At 32.9% G+C, this 26,915-nt stretch overlaps 3 protein-coding genes across 5 annotated transcripts; 1 reads left to right on the top strand and 2 right to left on the bottom strand.

Moving 5' to 3' along the window:
* Positions 1-9,216: 9,216 nt before the first annotated feature.
* On the top strand, positions 9,217-11,752 carry LOC122312931. The gene is made up of 5 exons (XM_043127605.1): positions 9,217-9,657; positions 9,741-9,882; positions 9,999-10,080; positions 10,218-10,334; positions 11,341-11,752. Exons 2-5 carry the CDS (start codon positions 9,764-9,766, stop codon positions 11,389-11,391), a joined length of 369 nt encoding a protein of 122 aa, XP_042983539.1. The 5' UTR covers positions 9,217-9,657; positions 9,741-9,763; the 3' UTR covers positions 11,392-11,752.
* Positions 11,753-13,916: 2,164 nt separating this feature from the next.
* On the bottom strand, positions 13,917-17,560 carry LOC122313545 (nudix hydrolase 25-like). Of its 3 annotated transcripts, none has more exons than XM_043128642.1 (7): positions 17,194-17,560; positions 16,765-16,860; positions 16,583-16,633; positions 16,029-16,121; positions 15,373-15,467; positions 14,240-14,351; positions 13,917-14,168 (listed from the first exon to the last, which is right to left on the bottom strand). In XM_043128642.1, exons 2-7 carry the CDS (start codon positions 16,774-16,776, stop codon positions 14,079-14,081), a joined length of 453 nt encoding a protein of 150 aa, XP_042984576.1. In that variant the 5' UTR covers positions 16,777-16,860; positions 17,194-17,560; the 3' UTR covers positions 13,917-14,078. The 3 variants fall into 3 exon arrangements, with proteins under 3 accessions (XP_042984576.1, XP_042984575.1, XP_042984574.1); XM_043128641.1 differs by lacking the exon at positions 16,765-16,860 and having other exon boundaries at positions 17,194-17,284; positions 17,383-17,556; XM_043128640.1 differs by lacking the exon at positions 16,765-16,860 and having other exon boundaries at positions 17,194-17,551.
* Positions 17,561-18,493: 933 nt separating this feature from the next.
* On the bottom strand, positions 18,494-25,242 carry LOC122313544 (SEC12-like protein 2). The gene is made up of 10 exons (XM_043128639.1): positions 24,746-25,242; positions 24,237-24,331; positions 21,424-21,574; positions 20,723-20,814; positions 20,458-20,557; positions 19,917-19,992; positions 19,693-19,813; positions 19,232-19,348; positions 19,061-19,128; positions 18,494-18,701 (listed from the first exon to the last, which is right to left on the bottom strand). The coding sequence occupies exons 1-10, from the start codon at positions 25,052-25,054 to the stop codon at positions 18,616-18,618; spliced, it is 1,215 nt and encodes a 404-aa protein (XP_042984573.1). The 5' UTR covers positions 25,055-25,242; the 3' UTR covers positions 18,494-18,615.
* Between the last annotated feature and the right edge of the window lie 1,673 nt (positions 25,243-26,915).

Raw genomic sequence — 26,915 nt, 5'->3', positions numbered from 1 at the left:
ATTAATTTTGAGATTTAAAAATATCAATTTTGAAATTTAAAAATTTAATATCGTACTGATTATATTATTAAATTATTACTTCTGATTTTCATGTTTTGGTTTGATTTTTTTAATTTTTTTGATATATTATATAATATATGTATAATATAGTATATTAATATATAATAATATAGTGATATAATATATTATATTATATAATAATATATAGTAATATAGAATTTTAAATTTTAATAATATATTAATTAATAATTTACCATATAATATAAAATTATTTTATATATAATTATATATATTATGTATAAAAATTATATATAATATTAAAAATTAATAAATATATATATAAATCGGACCGATACCTGACCGATGGATTGGTCCAATCCGATTTATCAGTTCACCAATTTGTTTCTTTTTATCCCTATCCAATAGAGCTGTAAATGAACCAGTCTGTTCAATAGCTCTCTCGGTACTTGCTCGGTTAAACTCGAATCGAACTCGACTCATAAGAAAAAAAAAAAAAAAACCCGTTCGTTAAAGCAACTACTCGCTCAATTTGTAAATGATACATACTCGACAAAACTCGACTCGACTCGGCTAATGCCCGTTTATGCTCGAGTTGACTCGTTAGCTCGATTCGATTAAAACTCATTCATATACTAATATATATATATACATACACCTATGCATGTATATATGTATTAACTAATAATATAAGCATACCACTTTTATAATTAAATATATAATATGTATTCTAATTACTTATGTCTATATAGTAAATATACTTCATAGGTATATTTTATAATTTGTATAATAATTAGTTGATAAAATTTAATAATTTCATATACTAGTATGTGGAAATCATATATGAAATAGATATATTTTATCATATTAAGTGTATGTATTAATAATATATGTAGGCATATAATATATTGTTATTTTGGATAAATATCAACTAGTTATATATTAATTATTTATAAATTTTTAAAAATTTTATAATTTAATAGAGATTCTACTTGTTAGTTGTATAAATTTAATATTAGTTATTTTTTATTTATTTATTTAATTTATTAATTATTAAATCTTATTTAAAAAAAACAATTCAAGCTCGAGCTCGAGCTACTCGACTAGAACTCATTTGTGGGATGAGCTCGAGTTGAGATTTTAGTTTGTCGAGTCGAGCTCGAACAAAAAATTAAAAAAAGTCTCGAGATTGAGTTCGAGTATTTTGAATCGAGCCAAATTTGACAAATCAAAATTTTACTCGACTCGACTCGATTATAGACCTATTATCCAGAGTACGGGCTTTAATTTGGTTTTGGTACGGAGTCGGTTTAGGGTTTTTGCTGCAGTCTTCAAGTCAAAGGGTCTGACCCGTCCGATGCCCGACAGACAATTTCCCTTCCATAGGAGAGGAACCGGCAGGTTTTTCCGTTTTATTAAGCGATATTAATTAGAGGGAACCTGAGTCTGGTTGTCGGTTCTAAGGTCAGCTGGTGAAATGACTGAGAACTTATACTAGGGCTTTGAGCTCCACCTTTTTAAACCTTTTCGTGATCCGCAACCTTCTCTCCAAAGACGCACTTACTTTTTTAATTTCTTCGATGGTATGATATATTTATAATATTTTTTTATATAATTATATTTTAAAATGAATATATTTTTATAAAATGATCTTAATTTTATAAGATATTTCATTTATATAAATATTCTTTTTTCAAAAATAATATTAAATATAATTATAGATTGTACTGTAAGTAGTACCGCACATTCATTTTATAAAATTATAAGATTTATCTTTAAAAAAAATTAATTTTTTATATAAATCTCACATTTATTTATTTTTTCTTTTAAAATTATGTGACTCTTACATATCCTAAAATTACAAATATCTATCTCTCTATAAAGAATGTCATTTGCAACGTGCGTATTAATGTACTGGATTTACGTGCAACTTTTGTATGTGATTTTATCTAGATGGTTCATCACTGGACCTAAAGAGAACACGTGGGATTGAGCACAAGGTGCTTTTGTTAAAGTGAGTTGGATATAGATGAAAATACGTAGCTTTCTTTTAGGTAATTACGAGGACTTATTTAATGCAAAATGCATGCGTACGTAGTTCTTCTTTTAGGTAATGAGAATTTATCAATTTAATGCAAAATGCACGTTTGAATCACATTTTCTAGTCTCATGCCAAATTCACATAAAATTCAGAAAGTCAGAAGATTTATACTGTTATAAGGTACCCAAGTCAGTCTGCACAATTTTTCTAAAAAAATACGGGACACATGACTTGAGTGGATCACTCTCATGAAAGAACTCAAATTCTTATCTCACGTTTTTATAGAGAGTGATTAGCATATTCTAAAATTACTTCTAGTATTACGCATGTTAGCAATGCATCACAATTCGGCCATAAAATTTATGAGGATCAGAGGAGTGATAAGGAGATCCAAATATCTTGGAGTGATAAGGATGAGAATCCTCACAATGATCTGAAAATCAGTAGAAAGAGTTTGAGTGGTCGAGAAGACTTGGGGTCAACAAGTTCAAACCAAAAGGTCGTTCAACAAGATGAGAAGAAATTGCATGGCATAACAGCTCAATCGGATCAAGCATTTATTGAAGAGTAATGCATCATTCTCGGGTTTAAGTCCAGATACACTTTATTTTGAATCAGTCAAATAACAGAGCCCTTGCGTATTGTTAGTTTTTTTTTTTTTTTTTGAAATAATTGTTGGTTGCTAGCTGGCCACGAGATGTATTTTTTATTTAAATAGGAACCAATGTATAGAGAGTGTTCACGTCTTTGGTCTTTTCAATTTCAGAAGGAATACACAGATTTTTTTATTCATATCAGAGTCTTTTGCTTTCTTTTTCTCTTCTTGGTATGACGTACAGGGATTATTTCCTTTGAAACATAAATCTGATTTTTTTTTTTTTTATACATATTTGGTTTTTGAAAATTATGTCGCAAGGCAGTTTAACAAACAAATAAAAGTTTTTCATTTAGACGGTGGAGGTGAGTTTCTTAACTCAAGATTGACATCTCATTTTTTGAAAACTGGCATAGTTCATCAAATATCATGTCCTCATACTCACGAGGAAATAGGTATAATTGAACAACGCCATAGAATTATTCGAGAGTTAGGAATGACCATGCTTTTTCATTGTGGTGCCCCCTTATTTAAGTGGGTAGAAGCGTTTGTTATGACTGTTTATCTTATCAATCGGTTACCATCATTGCCATTAATTATGAAACCCCACATTTTATGTTGCATGGAACTCATCCTATATATTCTAAATGTTATCGAGTTAGTTCGAGAAGTACTAATTCATAGTTTGGTTAAGAAAATAATTAGTAATAATATTATACTTAAAGCTAATACGGCAAACCTTTTGATAGAGTCAATTGGGTTTATCTTTCTCATATTCTATCCACTTATGGCTTTAGTGCGAGTGTGGTCTCTCTTTTTCAAGCCTATTTCTTAAAGTCTATTTTTTCCACCTACCTTAATAGTATGCATGCCAACTACTGCACAACTAGTAAGGTATTAGACAAGGGGATCCTTTTTTCCCTTTCTTTTTTATTCTTAATTAATATTCTTTAAGTAGAAGCCTTCATCAACTTATGATTGATGGCCATATCACTCCTTAACACAGCCTTACGGTTGCAACCCTATCACTCATATTCTTTTTGCTAATGATATCTTAGTCTTCACCAATGGCTCTAAGAGAAGTCTCCAAGACCTTATGAACTTCATCCCTCATTATGATAATATCACAAGGTGAAAAAGCGATCATCCTAAAAGCGTGTTTCTTCTGCATAAGAATGATCCTAGCACTAGAAATAATATTATTAGAACTACCAGGGGTTTCAATGGAGGTTACATTTTTCATTATTTATCTTGGTGCCCCATCTCTTATAGTAAGCTCCTCATTTCTTCTTTTGACTCTATTTTAAACAAAATCAGGAAAAAAAATGGCTGGGTGAAAATGTTGTTAATTATCCACAGGAAGAAAGTTCACTCTAATAAAATATATTCTTACCTCTATTTCTATCCATATCAACAACCACTATCTTCTTCTTAGAGATGTTTGTTCCTCCACTGGTTGGAATACTCCTATGCTTTCTACTTTAGGCAGCCTCTTTCTTATTTAAGAAGTTAACCACTACCTTGTCTCTCTTAAAACTAGTTGTGATATTAGAGTCTGGAAACATTTTAATGATGGTAAGTTCTCTTCTAAATATGTTTGGAACCTTTTGCGGGCTCACTTTCCAAACAACACAGCCATGAGTTTTGTTTAAAATCATATCCTCCCTACTAAGATTTCGATTTTTGTCTAGAAGTTATGGCATAATGGAATCCCTCTAGATGATAAAGTTCAATAATGTGGGATTCCTATGGTTTCTAAGTGCTCTTCTTGTTCCAATGGTTCTATTAAAAATGCAAATCATATATTTTTCGGACTTCTCTCTGGCAAAAAACATTTGGCATTACTTCTCTTTTGTCTTTGGTCATACTCTTTTGGACTCCAACTGTTGGAAAAGTGTGGCTATTCATTGGTGGTCTTCTTTCAAGAATTTTGATCAATTTACCTTGCTTGTCTACTTGCTACCATCACTCCTATATTGGGAGGTATGGCTAGCATGTAATAAAGAAAGATTTGAGGAATCTCATTCTAATGCCATTAGTATTATTGGTAAGATTAAGAAATGAATGCTTGATCTTAATCCCTTTTGAACCCTAAAGCTCCTATGTCTAATGCCAACATTGCTCAACTCTTTTCATATCTCTAGACTCATCGTCCAGACCAAAAAACCTATTCTTGTCAAACAGACTCTACCTCCCATGGGTACTCTTAAGTTTAATATTGACAATGCTTCAAAAGATCATCCTGGAAGATGGTTGTAATGGTAGTTTGCGTTCCAATAATTTTTCTATCATTGCTATTTTTTCTTGCTAGCTTTGAGAGTTGGTTTAACATTTTGCCATCAAGTTAATGTCATTGATCTTAGTATTGAGATTGATTCCCTCCTTATTATTAATGGATTAATAATGGTTTTTCTTAGGGGTGAGCACCGACAAAATTAGAATTGGAATCTGCTAAATCCGACTCAGACTTGTTGGAGCAGAGTCGAATTTGGAATTTTTTTTTTTTTTTAACTTCATATTTTGTCCATTTTTTAAAAAGAATTTTTTGTTGGCTTTCAAATTTCAATTTTTCAAAAATTAAAAACTAAAAGTCTTTCACTGATATTTACTTCAATTTTATTTAAAACATAACCAAAACTACAAAACTAAATAATTCACTACAAGTTAAAAAAACCATAACCAACTACATGCAACTAATCAATGCTGATTTACTACAACTTATAAACCAAAACTAAAACATTAAAAAAAACTAAATCATTCACTACTAATTTAATACAAGCCAAAACTAAAATTCCAACAACAAACAAAACTAAATATCTTCCCATTCCAAGTTATGGTAAAACACAACTAGCCTCCCAAAGTATCCAACCAATCCATCATCCATCATCCAAACTATCCAATAACACATTGATAAAACGCAACTAGGAGCACTAATGTTATTTTTTTGTCAATTACAACAACAACCAACATTCTCTAAGTTCCTATTCCAACAAAAAAAGAAAATCAGCAACAACAAAACAAATTATAAGTTGTGCCAACCAAATTAAATGTTCCCATTTCAAATTTCCAACAAGTCAACAACAAAACAAAGTATAAGTTGTGCCAACCAAATAAATGTTCCCATTCCAAATTTCCAACAAGTCAACAACAAAATAACTAAACTCCGAGTACCATTCCAAGTTATGTATGAAGTAAAGAAGATAAGATTAGTGAGGAAATAAGATAAGTCCACATAAATTTATAAAAATAATGAAACAAAATTAAACAAATAGCAGTTACACAATTTCACAAATGTACCTCAATCATCTTCATTTAGTATACTTGTCAAATATGGTTAATTCTACATTAAGATGTTAGAATATAAGAAATTAGTATCAAAAAATGACAAATCAAGATATATAACAAAAACTAAAAACAAATATCTAAATATATTACCTAAGTATAACTTATAGCTATTTGCATCATCAATTGTGTCCGATAATTTTGACTCATATATATAGGAGTGGATGTCAACCAGTTTTGTGTACACACAAGAGTCTCTACAATTCTAAAGAACTCCGAAACGGATCCAGGATACGGCTTTCTGTCCTAAATGCTGACTCAAATGCTACGGTGGTAATTGGAATGGTCAAGATATCTCTTGCTATCAGAGGAAGAATTGGATATTTGGTGGAGACGTTGACCCTTCACCATATTAAAATGTCGAAACTCTCCATCGGAATCTCAACATCCTCCAACAAATACTATTCTAACTCTGACTTACAGTCTATCAAGGTTGCTGACTTCTACTCTTCTTGAAATTTTTTCAAAAAGGCCAAGGGATCAATTATACAGCTACTCCCTATTGATATGCTACCATCATTATGAGTGTGAGACATAGTTTACTTAGACCGATTTGCGCACCCACCACCAAATGTAACATCTTGTTCATACAAGAGCTTCATATCTCACTCGATGAGTTCAACAAGTTCCTTACCCGTCTCATTTCCCAATGTTATTATACTATCATATTGCATGTTATTAACTCTTTAAACTATTCTATAATAGTGTCTAACTTATTCCTATTATGCACTTGTATTATAGTATTTAACTAAATATTATTATACTATAGTATTACCTGTTATTATACTAGTGTCTAACTTATTTTTAACTTAGTTTTATATTAGACTTTGTATTACATGTTATTATACTAGACTCAAATATAACACATATGTTATAAAATAATTATTTATCTATATATTGATCATATAATAATATATGATCAATATATATAAATAAATTTATTATATGATTAATATATGGATAAATAATTATTTTATAACATATGTGCAATATCAGAGTCAGATTCAGAGTAAGAGCCAGAGCGAAAAATTGAAGTCGAAGTTAGTCCAGCAACACCTCCAATTTCAATTGAAAAATTAGAAAAAAATATGACTCTTACTCCATTGTTAGAGTTGGATTCGGAATCAAATTTTCAAATCTTTGTTCAATCCTAGTTCTTCTCCCCTAACCTTACTTAAACATTTGGAATGATATTTTGCATTTCAAGAATTATTATCCGTTCAGTACTAATCATGTTTGCAGATAAGATAATGCATTAGCTGATAGTTTAGCCTACTTTGGTGTTGTGAGACATATGGTAAATTTTTCGTCTCTTCTTCAACTCCCTAAATATATTGAATGTGCTTTTCTCTATGGATCATGAAGGTTTTTCTTCTATTCGTTACTAACTCATCTTCGTTAATTCTTAGGCTCATTGTATTATATTTTTTTTAAATAGTCTTTAGTTATTTTATAGGAACTTGGTTTTGGAACTTTTTATTTCTATCATTGCAACCCCCAAGTTTTCTCTCGTTGTATAAGGTATTTATATTTCCTAAGTAAAGGTAATTAATAAAAGTAGGGTACCGTCATCTTCTTAAAAAACTAAAAACACTAAAAAAAAAGGTTACATATGGTCTCCATTATAGGAACAAGAATCCATAAAATCTACTACTAATATATTTTCAAGACATATAATTACATGTACTAAAAATGTCCAATCTTCTTAGAGAAAGATGCCACAACTTTTAACTAATGGAGACTTGTGACCTCTAGTACATGTTAATTGACCAATGAGATATAAAGAAAATGACAAAAAAATTGTAAGATAACCTTAAAAGAACTTCAATTGCAAAGTAAGGTTGAGAAGTACCCTTGAAAATTAGGTCGAATCTATTTGCGTTGTGGAGCTAAGGATTTGTGGTTTTCGGTTACACAAAACATAACCTTTTTATTTTTATTTTTTATTTTATTTTTGGTTGGTGGGGGGGGGGGGGGGGCTATGGGAGTGTTGTTCAACAAAAAATATGTAATGCAATTAGAAAAATCATCCTCCATTTTGTCTTAACCTACAGCCTTTTTGCCCAACCAACCCTACCTTCCATTGAGGATTGTCTCTGGGCAGAAGGAGGAGCTTCGGCTCCTTCCGTCATCCCCTCAACACCAAAAACTCTAGTTTTTAGCCAACTTCTTCATTTCCCTTTGTGTTTATGCATTTTTAGGCTATTTTTTGTATTGTAGGATAATACAAAAAACTTACTACAAGCCACATAGACCAGCGGCCCTTTGCACCCCTCTCTTCATCTTCGTTTTGGGAATATTGGCTATAAATTGAACCAATGTGAGCACGATTCACATAGAGTTGAGCAAAAATTTAAAATTTTAACTATGTTCTGACTCTGAAAAATAGAGTTGGATTTCTTTTTTTTAATTTTTAAATTAGAGTTAGAGTCAGAAATGTTTTTGGACCAACTCCAATCTAATCCAACTCCAACTTTATACTTCGACTCTGACTCTGACTTTGCCCTCCTACTCTGAATCCGACTTTAATATTGTACATATGTTATAAAAATATGTATTTATTTATATATTTATCATATATTATTATAGTTATATAACTAGAACTTATATAATTAAATTCAATAATATACTAGTATGAGCTAAATAACTAATGATAGTTTAGTATATATAAATATTATAGTCTTATTGTCATCCATAATAAAAATATATATATAAATAAGTTAGACACTAGTATTTAAATAAGTCTAGTATACCAAGTTAATAACACATATACTATTTACTAAAGTATAATAACATGTAATTAGGCATTAGAAGGTCTAGTATATAATTAAGTTAGAAGTATGTCTAGTGTAGAAATAAGTTATAAATAAGTTAAACACTAGTAGTATAATATAATAACATGTAATACTATATATAGTATAATATCATGTAGTTAGGCGCTAAAAATTATATGTAATAATATAGGATACTAACATGTAATTAGACATTATAGTATAAATTTGGTATAAAAATAAGTTAGATATTAGTATAGGAGTAAATTAGTAGTTAATTTTATTAGTTTTTTTTTTTTAAATAGATTAAACATGAAACTTAAAATAAATAAATAAATAAATAAATAAACCTCAAATCTGACTTTGCTCGAGAGGCAGAATAGGATCAAAGTCTATCCAAGTCGATGTTTGGATTTGAATTCCAATAAAGTCAGAGTCAATGTCGGATTGTAAGTCGGTGCTCACCTCTAAAAATAAATTTTTAGGGGCTAAGTTGTCTTCCGAATTACAAGAATTCACGGCTCGTGGAACAACTCTCTTTTTTTCTTTGTTGAAAAGCTTTATATAGCATACAATTTTAAGGGCAAAATTACATTCGAATTTACTATTCACGAGCACCATATCATTTTATATAATCCATAGTAGTGTTTATGTTTCTTTCTAAACCTTCGAAATCACCAACGGGAAAAAGCTCCAAAGCAACCAATAAAACCCACCAAATCACGTCAAGCGAGTCCTCCAAATTTCGAAACACCGTGCCTTCGTAATCTCAATTTCTTCTACTTTAGAAACCAACACCACGATTCGTATGGTAGAAGGAATCAAGGAGGTAACTGGGTAAGGTTAAGATAGCAGTTAGAACCTGAGATCACTCCAAATTCGTTTAGCAGGTAAGAATTAGCACCCGAAATCTTATGCACATGAACTGTTTGATTAAATGTCTACCCGAGACGTTAGACATTCTGGCTTTCAGGGACCATTTCTGTGCAATCGGAGATGAGACTATACGATGGTTTCAATGAGATTTTAAAGATTCAGAAGTTTCGGAGGATCGTGTCCTATACCGGATTCTACTGCTTCGTTGCGGTCCTGAGCTATGCTTACACAAGTAATACGTGAGTACGGTACCACGTCAAACTCCTTTATAATGCTAAACGTGTCATGGGTCTGCTGCTTATATTGATTATTGCACTTTTCCATTTGTGGGCTTTTTGGATTTGTGGGTTTGCAGAACGAGAGCCGGGTATTCTAGAGCTGACCAATTCTATGCGTCTTACCCTGCTGGAACTGAGCTCTTGACCGACACGACTAAGGTTGGTTTGTGAAATATACGATTCCACGTTCGAATTCGTAGTTTTTGGATGTGGCTTTCTGTCTCTTACTGAGATAATTTCCGGTCTTTCTTTGAGTTTTTATTTCTGGTGATATAGTTGAGTTCATTTTTCCTTAGTTATATAAAGCTGCACTTGGCAATTGTTTCGAAGCGGAAGACTGGGGTCCAATCGAGTACTGCATCATGGCAAAACACTTTGAGCGTCAAGGAAAATCGCCATACTCGTATCATGCAGTAAGTACTCCAACACTAGTTCCTTCTTCTTGGTTTTTGCATCTGTATGGCATGATTGGTTTTATTTGCAGATGAAAACTGATTGACCAATTATGTATAATGGTTTTTTTCCCTTACACTAATAAAAATAAATAAATCCCGATACAAATTTACTTTTCTTTCCCTTTCCCTTGTGGATGTTTATATGGCACCATCAATTGATTCAGCAGTTTGTCCTATGAGGTCATCATTAATGATCCTATTATAGCAAAAAATATTTGTACATTTAACTTCTTAACAAAAGTTTAACATTGTCCTTAAAATTTTAGATGACAGTCAAATTGACCTGAATTAAATGACTTCTTAAAGATCACTTATGGCTACTTGTTCTTGAGTAACATGTAATCTTCACATTTTGTGTAAAGGTAAGTACTTGGTGTTTTTGTTGAAAGGGGCACAAAGATGAGATTTTTCAAGAAGATTAATGGAGAAACAAAAGTTACTCTGACTCCAGGAAATTTGAGGCTGAAGGAAACATAAACATCGGAAAGAATGTTCATGGTTCCTCTGAACTTGGCAGGCCCACTCCTTATCTGGCATGTGTTATTACTTTTCTTATGTTATTACCTGCAGTTGGAAAAACGATAGCATCTTAAGGATTGTTGCTAGGATGGTTTGGGAGGGAGTCATCATCAAGAATTTATGAACGCAGTTATCCTATCCCCATCAAACTTCCTTGAAAATAAAAAAAGCTTTCATTTGTATAATGTATCTCAGAAAAGCAAAAGATCCTCAAAACTCCTACCAATAATGATTTTGCCAATTTGTATACATTCATCATTAACTTAGAAATCTATTTGGACAGTGTCGTTACGCTAAAAATTAAGAATTCTATCTTTGAATAGGTTCTGCATAGACTAAAACCCATCGCTGTGGTGTTCTCTAACAGCTACTGCATTTTATTCTGTTGTTGCAGCAATACATGCTACAGCTTTTGACTTGTGCTTTTTTATTTCAATGCTTGCAGCAATACATGGCACACCTTCTCTCTCATGGACAACTTGACGGCAGTGGCTAAAAGGGAAATATCAATGCTCAAACCAGATGGGTTCAAATGTAGTAAGTGCAAAATTATCTGGTGCCAATCAAGTGTGTGTGTGTGTGTGAGAGAGAGAGAGAGAGAGAGAGAGAGAGAGAGAGAGAGAGATTATTTAGTGGATATTAATGGAGTTAAAAACTGCTGCAGTTTATTATGCTACCATTTGGTGGGAGAAACAAAAAACTGAACCACTGGGTTTGGTATCTTTCGTTCTTTACCATTAGTTTGCATCAGACATTTAATTATCAAAAAAAATTTTGCATCAGACATTTAAATCCATCAAGTCGTTGGTATGGTCGATTTATGTTCATTCTACAAGCAAGACACAGCATTTGCAAAACAGTTTTTGTTATGAGTTCAGTACTCCCTTTTTTTTTTTTTTAGTTTATTGTGAACTCACTGTAGAAGTTCATGCAGATGAAGTACTTGGGCTAATGTGCTTGATTTGATTGCTGACCAAATGTGTGAAGAGTTTTAAACCTCAACCCAAGTGGCTGAGCAGAATAAGTTTTGCCATATATAAGTAAATTTGCGTACTAATCTGCATACTAATACTAATAGCTTCATATTCAAAATTCAAATTGGCTTTATTTTTAATAAAATCTACTTTCTGACTAATCACATTGGATGAGTGCATATATTGGTGAGCAAAATCACTTACAACTAAATTTTTCCTGAATAAATTCCCAACCACCGTGAGGTCAAGGCCAAAATCCGGTGAAAATTTATTGGTTTAGTGCCCCCTCATAGTGGCAATGCAAGCTTTTAACATTAATCACAACCTAACTATATTTAGGTCTCCTTTGGATTCAGAGATAAGATAAGATAGTTTTAGATAAAAATTAAAAATTGAATAAAATATTTTTAGAATATTATTTTGTACTATTGTTATTGATTTGGAATTTGAAAATGTTGAATTAAGATTTGAAAAAGTTAAATTGTTTATTATATTTTGTATAAAAATTTAAAAAAATTTTAATGATGATATAAGATAAGATGAAACATTCTTTAAATCTGAACGAGATCAGGACACAGAAATCTAAAAAAGAGGGGAGGAGTTTGAATCTAAATTTGATGTGTCTCAAGATGACGGATGTTGCATTTGGTTCCCCCCGTATGAAATCGCTCGGTGAGACTTCATTGGATATTGTTTAATATGATATCTTAAACATAATCTTCCACGCCTCACCTATTTCAAAAGCTTTTTTTTTTTTACTATGAAAAATTCCACCAAACGGCCCTACACAATATATAAGGATAAAAATAAAAATAAAAAAAAATGAAAAACAAGTGTGTGGGGAAGATCTTGAGTAAAATTTTTATTATTATTATTATTAGTTAATTTTGGAACATTCCAATGAAGATAAAATTACAAAATTATATTTAAAAAAAAAAAAAATTGAATCAAAGATCCAAACTTCTGTTCATTAGGCTGTCAAAGAAAAACGAGTTGTTGACATCCTTCCCAATATATAAAAATAATATTTAAACTAAATTTAAACTATTAATAGACGAGAAATAAACCAAAATTCCTTTTTTTTGGGGGGGGAAGAAACTAAGTGTTAGGGATTGTTCGGAAAAAATTTCCATCTTAAAATTCTCATCTCATTTCATCCTAAACTACTTTAAAATTAATCATTACAACTTTTTCAAAATAATTTTTTTCAAGCTTCTAACAAAAAATTAAAAAAAAACACAATTTAACTTTTTCAAATCTCTAAACAAAAATTATATTCTAACAATATTATAACTTTATAATATTTTTTATTCAACTTTTTCTCTCTCATAATTTTTCAAAACTCTATAAAATATTAATTTAAATTATTTCACTATTATTCACAAACTATCTTATTATTATTCATAACTTTTTATCTCATCTCACTTTCTAAGCATGTCCGAACAAGTGTAGATGACCGGTACAAGAAATTGTAAGTCAAATCAGTTGATGCCCTGAGCATGAACAAATTAATGCATGATTTTTCAAACATCTTTACAAATGAATGGACAATAAACTGAAAAATCGAAAAACTGGTCAAATCCGTTCCGAAATCGGTTTTATATTTTTCAACACCGGACCGGACCCATTTACATATTATATATATATTTTATTAATTTTAAATATTATATATAATTTTTTTATATATAATATATATAATTATGTATGAAATAATATATTATAATTTATAACATAATATTTTAATATTAAACATGAATATTTATTTGATCATATGTTTTAAATATAAAATATATATATTAAATACATTTTATTGCCTAATAAATTTTTAATATATTTCTTTTTATAAATATATTAATAATACTAATATACTTAATATATTAAAACCGGAAAACTGAACCGGAACCGGTAAAACCGTACATATCAGTTTAGGGGGTAATCAATATGTAATTGGTTTTTAAAAATGCAAAACCGGTACATACTGGTTTAATTCTAAATTTTGTCTAAAACAGGACCGGATCAAACCGGTTAAACCCCTAGCAAAAAGAGCTAAATATTTGAATTATTACAAATAAAAACATTTAATTTGAAGTTCTTACTGTCATTCCATTAACAAGGACCAAACTTCTACTGCTGAATGCAAATTGTACACGAATTTTAAATAAAGTAAATCCACAAGGTCCATCCCCAAAACATTGACTACTTAGAGGATTTACATTTTGGTGGAAGTTGTACTTCGATTAAGGTAAGGCTTGAAGGTATTCATAACTTGCTCATACGTTGGCCTTTTGTAGTCCACCACCTGTCATCAGTTTTATCCAACATATTACCATGTCCTTTAAACATGTATCATAGAGAGATTGATTAACACACCTGCTCGATCACTTCTTCCGGGCTTGCCCATTTCCACTCAGCAAACTCTGGTCTTGCTTCACCACTAGCTAGGTTGATCTCACTCTCATCTTTTGTTAGTTTCATAAGGAACCTGTCATGTGTCCAAATTCATCATTAAGCAGCACAAAGTCTTGGTGAAAATTTGTCCGTGCAAGTGTATATTGGTTTATGGTAAAGTTACAAGACTGCATGAAAAAGCAATGAGTTGCATTCTGCTTTCCCCAATTATATGAAAGCGATTCTGATATATGTGTATGCTCGTGCATCTGTATATTTACCACTGAGGTATGAGCCTGAGAGGTGAGAACTGAAAGGATTACTAGTAAGTTAGATAAAAGTCCCTGCCCATATGTACTATTCATTGCGGCCAAAGAAAAGTATAGCATCTCTCAAGTATTTTTAAGAACTTTGTATTTGGAGCTGTTCCCCTCATACCAAATATTCATATGAGATAAGTAACTAAAATCAACAATATAGTGTGTTGACATAGATTCATGGCCTTGATAATACAGTCTATACCATCAATGGATAAAACAAAGTACATCTGACAACATGAATAATTCACGATAATTGCAGGCAATATGTTACTTGATTTACTGGGCATGCAAACATGGCATAGATGGCAACCTTGAAAATATCATAGCTAATTGAGGAAAAGAAACTCCATATGTGACGCATTTGTTACTAAAGAAACTGAGAGGTATTTTCCACTTAACTAATCAAGAATCAGACATTTACACTCTAAAAAGCCTTAGGAAGGGTAGCTTTTGGAAAAAAAAAATTGAAACCTTGACCTAATGTCCGTTTCTCTAACACAAACTGGTCCACGAGAGACCCTGTCTCTCTACTGCCAGCAACTTAAACTAAGATGCCTTCAATAACCAACTCCAGAAGAGTCATAGTATTTATCACATATTTCTTTAGCAGCAGATCAGTCCAAACAAGCGTGTGAAGAAACCAGCCCTCAAAATCCAACAAATGCAAGGTGCATCTGATTACTAAGTTTCCAAGTTCAAAAAGGCAAGTTACATCAGATAAAAAAATGATAAAAAAAACACTCAAATGGCTACAGCTCATGATGTGTTTGACTGTGTGAAGAAAGCAAGACACACCATTTTTGTGCCTGCCCATGATATTCACCTCGCCAGACACGATTGGTTTTTGCCTTCACAGCTGGAGGGAAGTCATAAGTCAACCAGTTCGGAACCTGTTAGCACAAAACCTGAATCATTAGTAAGAAGAGGCTATCCTTGCTTTACTCCATCCTAAAAATAAGTTTGAGTGGCAAGACAATTAGACAAACCACTCCTTATAGGTTTCCAAAATATTTGTTTTATACTGCAAGGGCTTTGTACAACTCTAGTACCTTCATCAAAGTGGTTCAACAAATTGTCCAAGAGTTCAAAGAAGGCACAGCAATTTAACAGAGGTAGATAAGTGTCTCTCTCAAATAAATTTTGGCATGTTCTATCTTCTTTTTTCTGTCCTTTTCTTACTTTAAAAATAAATAAATAAAAACACAAGAAGATCTGTGTTTTCCACTTTTTTGAAACACAGTTAAATTATTGATTGTCCACAATCAATAATTTAATATAGTTTTAACATCTCTATGCCCATTTTTAAAGCTCAGAGATTGAAAGAATGAAAGAAAGAGAATCATCGGAACATGGATCTGCATGTACAAATTACAAGAATGCAAGAACCATACTGATATAGAAACTAAATGAACAGAAAACTGAAACATAATGCTTATTGTTACCCCACAAACCTCAGTAATAATTTCAGCAGACACTATTCCAGTTTCTTCTCGCAATTCTCTAATGGCTGCAGATTTGGGCTCTTCACCATCCTCAATACCCCCCTGAGATTGAAGATCCCATAGCCAATTAAAGTCAGCCGCAATATGTTGTCATTAAAGGCATTTCTAAGGTAAAAGGAGAATCTATAAAACAATGCAACATGAAGCGGACAAAAGTTCAAATTCTATGATGGTCGAGACCAGAATCCTTCTAATCAATCCTTCTTTTGATGTAGTTTTGAGGAAGGGTGTTATTGACTCTACGTAAACCCAAGATTTGACTGAGGCTAACATAGACCGTGCAGGTCGTAACAGAATCCTGTTAATAGAGCATAATGGTAAGGAATGCATTTACTCTCCCCATTATTATCACTATATCTTATACATCACAAGGTCCTAAAATCCTAAGGAATCAAATCGGTGCTCTCCAAAAAGTTCGCTATGAATCCTTATGATGTGTATGCATTTAGTTGCTTTTCTTATTCAAAACTTAGTTATCAACAAGGGCATGTATTCAGTATCACCTGAGGCATCTGCCATGCTCCTGGAACATTCAATCTTGAAGCCGTAAAAACCTGGGACAAAATCCCAAAAAGTTACCACTTTTGCCACTTGCTCATGCAGATAGAACTGTGAAATGGATCCTGAATTTTCTATTGCAGTTCTACATGCTCCACTCAAACATGTAATACAATCAAGTAAATACCTTTTTGTGCATTGTGTTTAATAATTCAATCAGAAATCTCAACCAGCCCAAGCACCCAATATCTGATAATCAACAGCCAGAATCTGACGGAATTTTCTAATTACGGATAAGTCCACGCTATAATTTTCATGCAACAGCAGCAATACTAATTCCACAATTTTTGAAAATATAAGTAGAATTCTCAGGAAAAAAAAAAACATAATTTAATCTGTGTCCTAATTTCAAGAAAAACAAAATTCCCACAGAAGAATCAACACCAGAAAATTCTATAACCTCAGAAAAAGAATATACAACGCTCAATTATAATTTTATATATGCAAATTCGCTACTTATCATTAATAAGTCGTCTTACTATGAACTAGTTAACCATAAACAAATTTAGAAAAAACCTTTAGAAAAAATAAGGAAAAGAAAAACAAGCAGGGATACTTGGTTATCGGAGTTGATGAGGCAAATGCCAACGTTGGGACGGTAACCAGGAGGGGGGGCCTCCATCTTTGCCTTTCCTTGTGCTTTGGAGCTTCCACACAGAGAGAGAGAGAGAGAGAGAGAGAGAGTTAATACCAATGAATACAAGAAATTCAACGAGAGTAAGTGGGCTTGTGTATGTGCTTGTGCCTTGTGGGGGAATAGTGAAGCTGATTCTGAGTATGATAAACAGGTCTGATTCAGAGCGTGCAGTGGGGTTCGACACCGTTCGAGTATTGTTGCAACTCACACCCAGGGACTGGGTTTGGTATTTTTACTACTTAAATTATTGGCGGGGAGGGATAAGCTCAGAGTGTCCTCACACTTACCGTGAGTTCTCCATAGGTTGATTACGAATTTACGGGTAATGCTATTTATCATTTTAATTTTTATAATTTTTTATTATCTTATTATATAATATTAAATAATTAAAAATTATTTATTATATTTTATTTATAAATCTATCATGATATCATCTAATATCTCATAATTAGATAATAAAAAAATAGATAATGAATAGATTTTTTCAAATTAAAAATTTAATGTTGAGTTTATTTCTTTTTTTAATTAAATATGTAGTTCGACTAAAGAATTAAAAAGCATCCAAATCCATTTAGACCAAGATTTTGTAATAGATTGTTATAAGAAAAATTTTCATTTATTTTGTTCTTCTAATTTAAGTCAACGAAATGCAATCAATACTAATTATTTGATTACTTTTGTCACAGTTATTTAATAATTTTTAGAACTTATAAAAGGTGCAACACAAATTTTTATTGATGAGAATTTAACCCATTTGTGTAAAGAAAGGAATAATTACCGGGTAAGGAAAAAATGAAAGTCTAGACTCTAGTGGATAACGCATGATGAGAGAAAGAGGCGTAGGGAGCATGATAAGAAATATGAGGAGGGTCGTAGGGAAGGCAGGTTCAACAAGGAAGTTTCAAAAGGCCAAGGAGTAGGCTAGGCCGTCCGTTGACTTGTAGCATCAGAGAGAGAGAGAGAGAGAGAGAGAAGAAAAAAGATGTGGGACCCACGTATTTACCTTTAATTTCTTTTTTAAGAAAAATGCTACATACACACCATATAAAACCATGGAATGAAAATAATTTTATTTTTTAAATTTTATTTTATTTTTAAAAATTAAGATGTTACGTAAGAGATTTTTTAATGTAGAGGAAAAGAGTTTGAAAATTTTTTAAAATAAAACAAAAAAACTTCGAGGTTAAAAGAGATAACAAAGCAAGTTGAGGTTCAAAGAGAGGTTGAACACATTATGGAGATTATATTATAAGCTTTAAATCAGTCTTATGCAAATTTAAAAAGCTTTTGACAGTTCTACAGCTACAGTTTCCGCATTCGAACTGTACAAAACTGCAACTTCTAGCCAAGGATTCCTTCATTCTTCGCAAAATATACAGCAACGGCAACTAGAATGATTAACACAATGACCCATAAGCTCAATCTTCCTGTAACAAAAAGGAAATATGATTCAGGAGTGAGTCCCACCTCAATGATTAATTACTTAACCTGTAGAAAGAATTAACAAACTCAATTTCTGCCTTTTACTGAGAACTTTCAGGATTAATTTCACGCTTCCTCGATACAATGACATTTCCATTAGACAACTATCCTATCAACTGAAACAATGAAGCCATGACTGGACCATGACAATCCTCTAATGCTTATAGTCCTATATTAACATTTTAAGCCAAGTCAGATATTATTAGGTGACTAATTTACTAGGGCTGTAGAGGGCAGCTCGACCATTGCCAACCCAACAACAAATTACTCAATAACCAAATCAGAAACTAAGGGAGGCACGTACCCGTTTTCTTCTTGTCATCGATAATTGTCACCCTTGCACTTGAGTCCAGGGATACAGAAGCCAAAGTCCTGTATTAAAAGTAACATGATTCACTGTCACATTATTACTCCTAGATGATAAATGCAGCAGCATGATTGTCATATAAAGGAGCTAAGATATGCCTATTCAAACCTTGAGTCTTGAGAGAATGCCAGGGCAGTTACAAAGCCAAGATGTGCTTTCCTAACCATTGTCTGAACCCGCAAACCAGTCGAATTTAAAATCAAAATGTCACCTTGAGTCGTTCCACTGCATGCCAACCAATCAAATGGAAGGAAGGTTAAGTACTCATGAACATGGACAGTAAGAGTTAGATAGTTGTAGAAAGGTTTCAACCAAGAAAGCCAGTTTTAGCCATTTCAAGACAACAAAAAAAGGCAACCATTGTAAAGAAAGGCTACACTTGAAAGCAACAGCTGCTGTCATGATAAACTGTCTGCCTTAAGCCAATAGCGGGGATATCCATTGGCATCTTGCCAGATGTCTTAAAAGCATCTGAGTTACATTCTTTCTCACTGTAAGAGTTAAGCATTGGCGAAAGATATTTCCACTGTACATGTAGATGAAATAAGGCACAATCAAGTAAATCTTACCAGGCAAGGAGCTTTCCATCTGGTGAAACATTGAAGGCAGAAATTGTGTCACGAGCTACAGGCTTTGATCCCATCCGCTTCCATGTGGATGTATTCCATGTCACAATGCTCCCACCTTTACCTATTTAGAATAATAATCACAATTGCCAGCTTATTAAACTGTAATGTAAAAGGCAGAAACTTCCCTCAGAAACTGAGAGGGTGGCATCTAGTCTGAATGTCACCTGTCACTGCAGCAATATATAGAACCTGATTCTTATCATTACTCTCAGCAAATCTGCATGAGCTGAAAACCTCGTCCTGCATGTGGATAGAAATAATTAATTCTACCCAGATGGTAGGAAATCAATCTACTAAAATTAAAGGGAAAGTAAAAAATATTCCCTGAATGGTAAATTTTTTCATTTCTCTGGTACGGTATGACAATACTTGAGGTCATGTTCAGGTGGTCTCAATAATAATTTAGGTTGAGTCACTGGACACTTTGGTTTTGTAGGTTTTATAAAAAGTATAACAATATAATCTGCTTTCTGCTTGTTGTTCAAGAAGAGTATCTCACTCTTCGAAAGCAGTTTCATATGAATGATCTAGCTTCTGATGCTCAATAAACACACAATTGGCAATACCATGACTTCATGTTTTAATATCAACTAATCTACTAGACTGGAAGCAGCAGTCAACTTAATTGGCCAAGTATCACTTGGGTTCAACTGATGTTGAACATGAATTGATTTTCCCTCAAGAAAATTTTAATGAATTGCTTACATTTTCCTTTGGAAGAGAAGCTATGACCGTTGAGGAAGTCACATCCCAAACCCTTGCAGGGCCACTATTTCCCAATGAGACAAGATATTTCCCATCAGAGCTGCAAGACAATGAAGCCAGAGTGTCAGCTTAACTTCCTACCCCCACCCCCCCCCCCCCCCCCCCCCCCCCCCCCCCCCCCCCCCCCCAAAAAAACCAAAACTTTTTTTCCTTTCTTTTGATCTCGCAAAATTAAGAGTGAAATTTCAAGTGCATGCCATCAGACCTGAAATCCAAATCCTTCAGAGTAGTATGAGCACCAGCCTCGTGGAGAACAATTTCCATGCTAGGCCATTTAAAGACCCTCAAATTGCCATCCTGTACTGCACAGAATTCAGATCATCACATGGCATATTACACCAAGCAATTTTTTTTTCCTTTTCAATTAAGTAAACCATGTAATTTAAAGAAGGATCAAGAGAATTCCCATCACATTTAAATGAGCTACACCAGTTAAAAGAGAAGGAAAGAAATAAAGGTTAACATCAAAATGTTCAATTTCACTTTAATAAATTTTGGTTATATGAGGCTGCTACAATAAACATTTTCACAATTTAACTCTACAAAGGGGCACACGTACCTTTACATCAGCAATCATGTTATATCTCACAATCTGAGCCCCACTATATGTCTAGGGTCTAAATCATTCCTCGGTTGAGATGCCAAGGAGACATTACGTAGTGAGTCACAAAAAGGGAAAAAAATTGGTACAGAGAATTATTTACATTTTACAAAACCTTTTTAACTTGCCCCCCAAACAAAAAGGTGTAAATAATTAGATGATGAGCATCTCTCTAGTGCAGAACAGGAAACTACAAAATAATGATCTGAAGTGTTGTTTACTCATGTTACAAGACAATTATCTCAACATGATATATCAGATGTCAGTCTAAGTTATCTGAAAAAAAGTTGAAAGATAATATCTACCTCGCCACCGGCAGCAAGTGCAGACCCCTCATTGTTAAACGCCAATGCCAATTGCTGTCCAACATCTTCCAACTGGGTAAGCACTTTGTCAGAAAGCTTTGGACACAATGTATGAACTTCAGCACTCTTTTCAACATCCCATTCGAACCATCTGCTTGGAAAAAGCACAATTAGAGATCCAAAAATTCAATTAAATAGCAAGAATAATGCTAATGGGTTAATTTATCCAGCAACTTACACACAGTGCATTAATAAAGGACTAGGGACTCAAATTTTGTGCACATGCACGTCTCTGAAAAATGTGTTTCTTCACATTGAAATTGACGAAGCTTCTAAATCGTATACCACAACAATAATTATCATTGCCTTTATATTATCCAACTCAACAACAGCACACCTATTTGCGGTCCTCCCCAGTGGTTCTTAATTGAGTTACTCTAGGATCTTGAAGAGGAAAGCTTGCTTGTTTGCCATAAGTAGCTTACTTGTCTACCCTTAATCTCCCTCACAATCTTAGTTTCTCTTCTCATTTTTTTTAATACATAGTTTCTCGTTCTCATCTCAACAACACCTTCAGTGCAAACTGAGAATCTTCCACTCTCCCTATCTCACAATCAGTCAAGGCTTGTTGGGTAGCACTGCCAAACTTCTACCTCGATCTTGCAGGCCCTCTCCCCCTTTTATCTTTCTTTATCCCCAACAACATCCAAATCATTCAAAAACTAAAAATCATGAGAGGCCCCTCATCTGAGAGAGAGAAGAAAAGCAGGAGAGTGAGAGAGTAGGACAAAGGCGGATGAGCAGCTAAGGGCATTTGATATCCAGAGAGAAGTAGACGGAGGGAGGGAAGGGGGTGGGGGGGGGGGGGGGGGTGGAATTAGTGGAATAATGAAATATTAGTGCCCCTTATCACACGATATGTTCTTATAAAAAGTACTTAATGAACTAAAGGTAGCTTCAGCGTTGATTTATAATCTAAATATAATGCATTCCTTGAACATGTACTATTGCTTCAAAATTACTTCTAGATATGTACTAGACATTTTGATATTTTTCTCTTTTTTTTTAAGGATTAACTTCAAAAGTAGTGCATGGATCTTATACATCTTGCAAAAAGCTCCTCAAGTTTTCAATGTTATCATTTTACTAAGGTTTGACTCAAATGATCAATTAGCTATTCCATCAATTAGCTAACGAAGGCCTCGTCTTGTGTCATAATAACCACATAATACCCAATGAAAACACAACTTATTTCTAAATAATGGCACATAACCAAAAATAAATATAAACAATGAATTCAATCCGAAGGAAACAAAATAATAAATTAAAATTAATTTTAAAAAAAAAACACAAAAATATGCTCCTAATGGCATATAACCCTGGTAGGGGGGATTGAACCCCTAAGCTAGACCCCAATGATCCAGAGGGATGGCAAGAAGTGCCAGTTAGACCAAAGCCTATTCATCACTCGTTTTATATATAATATCATTTTGGGGATGATGGATATAGACTTCTTAAAAAAATAACTTCTATTAAGATATGTATGCATGCCGTCTCTACAAAGAAAAAGCATTATATTGAAAAGAAAATCAGAATCCTAGTGAGGAAGAGGGGAATCATAGTGATGGATTGGTGCTACATGTGTAAAAAACAGGGAGAATCTGTAGATCACTTACTTTTACATTGTGAGATCACAAGGGGGCTATGGAATGAGATTTTTAGAAGAATGGATATTGCTTGGGTAATGACTTCAGGGGTGGTGGATTTATTGGCCTGTTGGAAGGAGCTTCAAGGCACTCAAGTGGCGGCAATGTGTAAGATGATCCCGTTGTGTATCATGTGGTGTACATGGTTGGAGAGGAATGAGAGATACTTTGAAGATAGGGAACGCACAATGGAGGAACTTCAGAATTTTTTTATGCACACTTTAATGCTGTGGTTTTCAGCCATTATACTTGATGGAAACAATGTCCATTATTTTCTTTCTTTAGCTAGAATGTAATTAGGTGTTTCTTTTGTATACTTCCTGTATACACGAGCTATGCCTACTTCATTCGTATGAATAAAATTCTCTTATTACTTATCAAAAGAAAATCAGAATCCTAGAGCCTTTACTGAAATTTTTCACTCACAATATGCCAAAAGGTGTAATATAATTAATACATTCTACATGAAAAAGAAGAAGAAGAAGAAGAAGCTCCATCTAGAAATGATTAACAAAGAAAACATAGACTGATCAAGAAGTTCAAATCATGACTCGGCCAAACCCCTGAGAACACCTTCGATGACTACATAAAACCTTGAGCCTAAAAAGAAAACAAGAAACACAAAGACTTGGAAGAACGAAAAACGTAGTCAACCATCCACTTGATAAAATATGTATCTAGTGGTTATTGCTTGCTAGGTAGAAGTTCCTAAATTAAGGAATCACTCAATCATATTTTAACGAAACTTGTTTGTATGTAGGTATTTTAAATCATTATTTTTTATAGGTATTGAAACTTCAAATAACTATTACTTGGGAGAAGCCCAAGAGAACTAAATTAGCTTAGACGCATGAATTCAATCTGCAATAATTAATCTTAATTGAAGACCTACCACGATGCTCATGAGCCAAGAGAGTTAACTGAACACACCGCCTTAAATATTCACAATGGGAAAACTGTAAAACGCATCTTTAAAGTGTTCACATAAAGTTGGCAGGCTCTGGATTGCCCTGCTATACATAATATACAGGGTGTTCGTTCCTCTAGAGTAATACTCTTAAAATAATCATTGTCAGACTTGTGGAAAAAGATGGAAAGCATGTGCACCTGCAACTTTTAGGCAATGAACAAACGAGGCCATCTCCACCAGGATGAACCGCCATTCTATAAGGCAAATCAGAGCCAGTTCCAAGCTTAGCCACCTAGAATGAAGGGCAAGATATTCATTAATTAAAAAAAAATGATTATCTACACTTACAAAGAAAAGGCACATTCACAGTTTTTTTTTTTTTTTTTTCAGGAAGATAAAGAAATACTTAATATAAAAAGAATGTAGCACCTATGACTGCATTGAGTAATTGTAGAAGCAATAATTATAATCGTTGATCCTCTGGAATCTTCAATTTAAAACTAAACTAAGTGAAAATGGAGAATTTACACAAGGCATCCAAAGAATCAGACACAATTTGATATCCAAAACTGATATATAAAAATATTCAACAGTGATCACAAAATTCCCCAAAAGTCCCAAATTTATTCCATTAACAACTCACCAAGTTATTTTCGGAAAAAAAGAATCAGTGGCCAAAATTCAAATCAGAATGGGAAATTCTTACTGGCTGGTCGGAGAGAGCATTAGATGTGGAATCGAATCGGGCGAGAACGACAGCGTTCGGGATTCCACTCCGACCCTCTCCGCCGCCACCGGCGAAAACGAAGTAGTTCGGAGCGGCGGAGGATTCCGGAGGAGCCGCAGACGATCCGTCACCTACGGAAATTTCATCGCTGGATTGGTTGGAATCTTTCTCCTGGCCTTGTGGTTCGTGCTCGAGTGTGATGTTCTTGTACGGAACCCAAGCGGCTGAATAGAACGGCACGCCGTATTTCTGGAAGTTAGGAGGGTCGGGGACCCTGCTCTTCCCCATTTCCTCGGCTCTGAGGGCGAACTAGATCGGTAGATCTGGCTCCTATCTCTGACCTCAAAAACACCAAAACAAACGAATATATTGACCATTGTGTGTATCTTGGCTCACTTGGCATGATGACCTCTGTGTCCTTCCCCGTGTTACGACCATTCCTGCGTCTCTGAGTGAAATCAATCGGGTTTGGTTCCATTTTTTATTTTCGAACCGAAGCGAGATATATTGATTTAAAAAATTGAAGGATCGATACGATCTATCCTTGAAATCGGTATTTTCGATTGGAAAATTTTATTTGATATACTATCATCTTATTATATTACATTAAATAAGATGTAATATATTTATTATTATTAAATTATTATTTATTATATATTTTTTTATCATCAAGTGATGATAAATACGCCACATCATATATTGTAGAATGTAAATAAAATAGTGATATGGTGTATAACATTATTCAGAAGCCGAGCTTGGGATAATAAACCTTTAAATGAAAAATACTATAATTTTAATTCCTATGAAAAATACTATAATTTTAATTTCTAGTATCCAAATAGGATCTTAGGTGTAGTTTTAAGCTCTATTAGGATTTAGCAGAAAATTAATACAAAGATCTCTACCTATCGAAATAGTGCTCAACACATATTTTCAGAATTATTTTTTTAGAAATAATATTTACATGCGCAAGTATTGTATTTTTTTTAAGTGAGTAAATATGATATCTACGTAAAAAAAATTTAATTTTTTAATAATATATTTTATTCTTTTTCAAAAAGAATGTTCATTGGCATAATCTATGATTATACATTACTCATTTATCGAAACATTTGAGACAACTATCATCATCGATTGGTGGTCTGTGTCGGAGATGGTATAGTTTAGAGTTACTATAATAGAAAATTTATACACTATATTATCATCTCACTCTCATCCTACTATATAAGATATGGTACATTTGTAACCATTTAATCATTCAATGATATTAAACATGCCACATATTACATAGTGTGATGAAAATATGATAAGAATATAGAGTATAGCATTACTTTACAATAATATGTAAGAATTCTACTTCCAACAATTATGAATTCCCCACATGTAGTCCTTTTCAGGGGAACTTATCACCATTAACGTTAATCTAACTTCCTTTTGACATATAGAGGGCATTTTCAAGAGAAGGAATCTCAACTTTCTGATTTGGAATTATTTACTTTTAAGTTTATTCAAAGGTTTTGACTTCCTATAATATCTTTAAAAAAAATCTATTCATCATTCTAATTTTCATCATTTTTTTATTATGTTATGATATGGCATTAGATGATATATTTACAAGTGAAATATAATAAATAATTTATAATCATTTAATATAACATCATGAGATAATGAGAATTTAGATAATGAATAGTATTACTCTTTAAGGCGAAAGTTTTGATGCTCTTGGCCCTCTCACTCATTCACAAATTTGACACATGATTACCGGTTCTTGACTCAATTAACAACTCTATATGAGGAAACAGAACTGGATATGCTACTGTAGATGCAACTATTTCACTATTAAGTATATCCTCATGTACAATTTTTTCACTCATGTCATCACGCATTAAATATGAGAGATAATATTTGTAATTTTAGGATGTGCAAGTCTCACACATTCTCTTTATAATAAAGTAGGTAAATCCGATATCTAAATGAAAAATGATTCTTTTAATAATGAACCCCACTTTTTTTTTAAAGAAAATACGCAAACCTTGTACATCCTAAAATTATATATAACATTGCTCACCAGCTATATGTTCTTGTTTGTTTTAAGAGCTTTTGATTCTTTTGCAGAGGTTGCTTGCTAGTTAGTTTTATGTTCCAAACT

This window comes from Carya illinoinensis, chromosome 6 (genome assembly GCF_018687715.1).
Source record: "Carya illinoinensis cultivar Pawnee chromosome 6, C.illinoinensisPawnee_v1, whole genome shotgun sequence".
Classification (NCBI taxonomy): Eukaryota; Viridiplantae; Streptophyta; class Magnoliopsida; order Fagales; family Juglandaceae; genus Carya; species Carya illinoinensis.
This window is presented reverse-complemented; position numbering and strand designations above follow the sequence as displayed.

What these genes read in the sequence shown, in the direction of transcription:
- LOC122312931 (XM_043127605.1), top strand. Translation starts at nt 9,764, where the DNA reads ATGAGACTATACGATGGTTTCAATGAGATTTTAAAGATTCAGAAGTTT. An exon ending in TATGCTTACACAAGTAATAC is followed by an intron (nt 9,883 to 9,998) that starts GTGAGTACGGTA and finishes GTGGGTTTGCAG; the next exon opens with AACGAGAGCCGGGTATTCTA. An exon ending in CGCCATACTCGTATCATGCA is followed by an intron (nt 10,335 to 11,340) that starts GTAAGTACTCCA and finishes CAATGCTTGCAG; the next exon opens with CAATACATGGCACACCTTCT.
- LOC122313545 (XM_043128641.1), bottom strand. Translation starts at nt 17,259, where the DNA reads ATGGAGGCCCCCCCTCCTGGTTACCGTCCCAACGTTGGCATTTGCCTC. An exon ending in TCATCAACTCCGATAACCAA is followed by an intron (nt 16,634 to 17,193) that starts GTATCCCTGCTT and finishes ATTTTGTCCCAG; the next exon opens with GTTTTTACGGCTTCAAGATT. An exon ending in GAGCATGGCAGATGCCTCAG is followed by an intron (nt 16,122 to 16,582) that starts GTGATACTGAAT and finishes CTTCAATCTCAG; the next exon opens with GGGGGTATTGAGGATGGTGA.
- LOC122313544 (XM_043128639.1), bottom strand. Translation starts at nt 25,054, where the DNA reads ATGGGGAAGAGCAGGGTCCCCGACCCTCCTAACTTCCAGAAATACGGC. An exon ending in ATATATTGCTGCAGTGACAG is followed by an intron (nt 19,814 to 19,916) that starts GTGACATTCAGA and finishes TATTCTAAATAG; the next exon opens with GTAAAGGTGGGAGCATTGTG. An exon ending in GATGGAAAGCTCCTTGCCTG is followed by an intron (nt 19,349 to 19,692) that starts GTAAGATTTACT and finishes GTTGGCATGCAG; the next exon opens with TGGAACGACTCAAGGTGACA.